We start from the raw sequence: 5,000 nt of genomic DNA, 5'->3' as shown, positions 1-5,000 counted from the left end.
GTTAGTGGCCAAACATGACATCGAGGCGTTTTAGGATAAACACGTAGTATTTTTGAGGAGGGAAGGAGAAAATAAACGATCGACGTGCGGAAAATTACATTCCTGGTTCTTCTTTAAGTGCCAGAAGATCATCGGTGTTGAAAAATTATGAGCTACGGTTGTGGCTGAAATGTTGGAACGATTCTCCTTAAAGTTCAAATTGTAAAGAGGTAAATTTTAACCTTTAGTAAGCTTACTTACATCGTTTGATTCGGTTTAGGCTTACGGCATAATTGTGTAAAATCAAGTCATCTCTTTGAAGAAATTAAAAGGAGCTCTTTTTTTTGTTGTTGTTGTTGCTTTTGTTTTTTTAAGAGTCAAAGAATACATCATTCAAGGGAAAAACAGTTTTCTTATGGATCTGGATCCGAATTCGTTGCAAGAAAAGCGAAACTTTGCCAAGCAGGGTGCGAGTTGTTCTGTTGTTGATTAAAACTGCTGTGGTGAGGTTTCTTAAACAAAACTGAGACAAAATTTTCCGAAAGGTAAAAGTATTAGGTGCTCTCTGGTGATAAAATGCCGCTTTTTACTAGGTAGAAAAGAACACGTTTAATGGGGAAAGTATAAAAAAATTTGGTTTATCAACGGAGTTGATAATGTAAATTGGCCACCGTACAGAGATTCTAAAAGCTGACGTTTCGAGCGTGAGCCCTTCGTCAGAGCGAATCGAGGGATTATGGGTTACGTGTAGTTTTTATAGTAGAGTAGGAGCTACGCTATTGGTGGTAACATGGCAACGTGAAAAATAGGAATATATTAGTTAAATGAAAAGCGTTCGTTAATACCGTGAGGATTAAGGGTGCCGATTTGAAAGATGAATTTTTGTTCCAGATTCTTGCGGCTTTCCGTCGTACCTAGATGTAGGGAAAGGCCGCAGATAGCCATGTGTTTTTTGGAGTGGTTAGGCAGATTAAAATGGCGAGCGACTGGCTTAGATGCGTCCTTGTCATTCTTCTCAACATCGCGAAGGTGTTCGCGGAATCGGTCACCTAGTCGTCTACCTGTCTCACCAATGTATAATTTATTGCATAACGTACAGGTTATGCAATAAATGACATTTGAGGAGGTACATGTGAAACGATCGGTGATCTTAACAGATCGCTTAGGTCCCGATATCTTGCTAGTGTTAACAATGAAAAGACAAGTTTTGCATCGTGAGCGCGCGCATTTGAAAGTGCCTGGTTGCTCGTTAGTTTTGAGCGCGCTTCTAACTAAAAAGTTGCCTACGGTTTTGTCGCGTTTGAATGAAATAAGTGGAGGTTGCGAAAAGTGGCTGGAAAGCATCACTTTGTCCCAGCCAGCTGGAAGACAGGGAAACCTCTTGAGGATCTATATGTTGGTATTATTTACAAAGCTCGTAGTACTTTGATATTTTTAATTGTTTATATTATAGTGTGATTTATTCAAATCTGTCGTATTTCATGCACTGCTTCATGGGGACGTACCTACCTGACTAAATTAAACTGTTTACTACTGCTACAGAAAAGAGTACTAAGGATTATAACACAATAAGGCTGGCGAGATCATAGCTGGCAGACCCCTGTTCACTAGATTAAGTATACTGAACATATTTCAAATTACTAAATTACAAGTGAGCTTGTATACAAACATCAAAATAACTTGCTTCCTGATATTTATGACTCCTATTTCACATACATCAGAGAGGCCCGTCGATATTGTACACGTTCAAGATCAAACCAAAATCTGTTTAAACCTCGGCCAAGAACGAATTATGGCAAATTCAGTGTTAGATTTGCCACAGCCGATAATTGGAATGACATACCTTAACATACAAAGAATTCTTCCTCTCTCCAAAGCTTTAGAAATGAGCTTAAAGGGGCTAGGTCACGCAATTTTAGGCAATTTCAGCACTGATCGTATGGTCATAGAATTAAATAAAATATCAAAATAACTGTTCAAAACTATAGAAGAACTCTAACAAAACACAGGGAAGCCACGAACGGACATGGATGGACAAAACTGGAGAGGATTGAAATGGATTGAATTTGGGTAAATTTGAAAAACGTCGGTCCACCTTTGTTCAAATTTATATCAATCTATATCAAAATGTCATTTACAAAGCTGGAAAATCATTCTCAGTTGTTATGTGGCCGTGAGTTTGCAAATGAAAGACTTTTCCTCTGCTAATTTGAAGTTTAGAGCTCATAATTAACAAAAATAAAAGAATTTACCTAAAATAGCGTGACCTAGCCCCTTAAAAGTTCATCTGCTTACATCCAAAGCAGGAGAATGACATCCTGTTTAGATGTAGTTGCACCGTGTCATTGTTTTGCTTTTTTTAGTCAGTTTTGTTTGTCTACTTTCTACATCAAACTTATTAATTAACCTAATTGTATTCTATTTTATTTTATTTCTTGGTTTCCACAACGTAGTCTATCATGTCTGTCTGCTATTTAAAATTAGATATTAATATTGATACCTTGTATGAATGCTAGATTAGGTATGCGAACACTACTAACCCTGTGGGTTTTCACTCGCAAAACTCCACTCCACATTTCTGTGACATGTATTATTAATTTGTATTGTTTTATCTGTGGAAAAAAAAACCTATGAGCCTATGAGGACGAGTATCTTAAGAATAGAATGCACTAGCGACGACAAGCCCTTTCATTTTTGCTGTAAGTGCTGTCACTGCTTCATGCAGAAAAAATAACGAACCACTAATTTTAAGATAGCGATATGTATTGTATTTGGAGGTGTTGTGAAACTCCGCTTGTTCATGGGTGGCGTGTAAGACTGGTTATTATAACAACTATTTGGCGCTTACGCTTAAAATTTGCAAATTTTCCTTGTTTTTATTTAATCAGTGATGCGGCAGCAAAATCTTGAAGAGGCATACCCTGGTAAGCTTCAAACCTCACCAGAGTTTTAATCAATAACAGCACACCTCGCAGCCCTGCTTGGCAAATTTTCGCTTCGTGTACTACAAATTCGAATCCGGATCCATAAGAAAACTGTCTTTCCCTTAAATGATGTATTCTTCGACTCTTAAAAAAGCAATAACAACACCATGTTTTTATTTTTTTCAAACAGATGACTTGACTTTACATAACTAAGCAGGATCGATGTAAGCTTACTAAAGTTAAAAATTTACCGCTTTACAATTTGAGCTTTAAGCACCGTAGCTCATCATTTTTTTAATACCAATGACGCTCTCCCACTTAAAGAAGAACCAGGAATGTAATTTTCTGCTCGTCGATCCTTCATTTTCTCCTTCCCTCCTCGAAAATACGTCGTGTCTATCCTAAAACGCCTCGATATCATGCCTGAGCGCCAGTCGACCCAGGTTGGCCGCCATTTATGAATTCGGTGTATAGGGCGCTGAAATTTCCCCTAGCAAAACGCGGAACGCCCGATATATATTTAAAGCCGTTGTGCAGCAGAAGCGAAATCTATTAGCCGTCGTTCCAACAGGATACGGCAAGTCTGTAATTTTTCAGCTTATACCAAATATATGCAACGTTTTGTTTCAAGGTGGAAATTATTGCTCGATTGAAATTATTGTGTCGTCATTGACCGCTTTGATGATGGATCAAGTTGAGGAAGTAAAGAAGCAAGGAGAGTCGACAGCAATTATCCAAGCTGAATGTTTGGAGGCGGATAATTGCAATGAGCTAGAGATAAATGTACATGGTGATTCTTTGGAAAATGTGTTACGTGGACGTGTTAGCATCTTGTTTTCTCATCCTGAAGTGCTCGTCGGCAGTAATAAATGCGGGGTTTTTCCTATCGGATGTGCGTCAAACAGACGTAGTCTGTGTTGTGGCCGACTTAGCGCACTGCATCGTGGATTGGTTAGTAATTGTTTTTTGGCAATTCATTCGTGATTTAATTGACACCTTTTGCTGCACTTCGGCTTTCATTGGGCTCAAATATGTTATCAGTTTAGACATATTTGTGCAAAGAGCAATATATATAATGTCTTTACTCTGGAATTTGTTTTTTTATTTAGGCGTCCTGTGCTTGAAGTGAACGATATGTGATTTAGTACATCTATTTTACAAAAACGTGCATCACATAATGTGAATTTCACAAGTACTTCACTATCATCACGACTCAGTCTGGTACTTATAGCCGTAAATGTTCTTGGTGTGAGTGATAATGCAATACACATGCTAAGTTTCTTTTTTCCGTAAAAACAAAATTCTAAGTATGAACATTGAGCAAATTATGTAAAGGTGCATGTACTCGCTACATGTAACTCAATATTACTGCTTTCTCGTGCCACAATTGTCAGGATTTTTTTTTTATGTCGATAGGGGCTATGATTTTAGGCCAGATTATGGGAAGTTGGATACCATTCCTTCTATATTCCCAAGTAAGCCTTTTATTTCTTTGACTGCAACAGCACCAGTGGCGTATCAAGATGCAATTATAGAAACGTTTGCCATGCAGAACCATTAAGAGTTCTTGAGAACTCAAACCGATCCAATATATTTTATGAGATAAAGCAGAGACCACCAGCTATCAACCAAAGCAATGAAGAGCAATTTGAAAAACTCACCAATGGCATTGGATGCCAGTTGAAATAACTGAAGAGCAACTTTCCCTTAACCATTATTTACACTTTCCTCCATCTCTGTGGTTTTGGTTACAGTTTGCTTGAACAGCAACTTGGTGATGACCAATATTTTTCTCCTGGGTGAAAGCATGTTCCCACTAACAGATTGATTTCACAATTTCATTCACGTCAAACCATAGCCAAACAGATGAAGGAGGAAATCATAAATGATATAAACAGTGCAAATCCTGTTCAGAGACTATTACTAGTCACTATTGCATTTGGCATGGGCATAGACCCACCATGTGTTGAAAAAGTAATACACTTTGGGGTTCCAAGAAAATGGAGCATTCACTGTCAGTGTTAATTCATGTATTTGTTTTCCTCAGGGCTGAGTTGTTGAAAGAAGGGTTAGTAGTAATCCGAGTTAAATACCATG

The 5,000-nt window shown here is 37.9% G+C and overlaps 1 protein-coding gene across 2 annotated transcripts in view; it reads left to right on the top strand.

Moving 5' to 3' along the window:
• The window catches only part of LOC137997305 (uncharacterized), a 9,888-nt gene that overhangs the window by 1,647 nt on the left and 3,241 nt on the right, over positions 1-5,000 (top strand). The window contains exons 2-3 of one of the 2 annotated variants that reach the window (XM_068843219.1): positions 3,535-3,854; positions 4,013-5,000. The exon at positions 4,013-5,000 is cut by the window's right edge and continues 3,241 nt beyond it. In XM_068843219.1, the coding sequence (XP_068699320.1) occupies positions 3,535-3,854; positions 4,013-4,027 (335 nt within the window). In that variant the 3' untranslated portion in view covers positions 4,028-5,000. Of the gene's footprint in view, positions 1-2,845; positions 3,855-4,012 lie in introns of those variants that run through there. The other variant, XR_011122447.1, reaches the window with a different exon arrangement.

Source organism: Montipora foliosa, chromosome 3, assembly GCF_036669935.1.
Source record: "Montipora foliosa isolate CH-2021 chromosome 3, ASM3666993v2, whole genome shotgun sequence".
Taxonomy (NCBI): domain Eukaryota; kingdom Metazoa; phylum Cnidaria; class Anthozoa; order Scleractinia; family Acroporidae; genus Montipora; species Montipora foliosa.
This window is presented reverse-complemented; position numbering and strand designations above follow the sequence as displayed.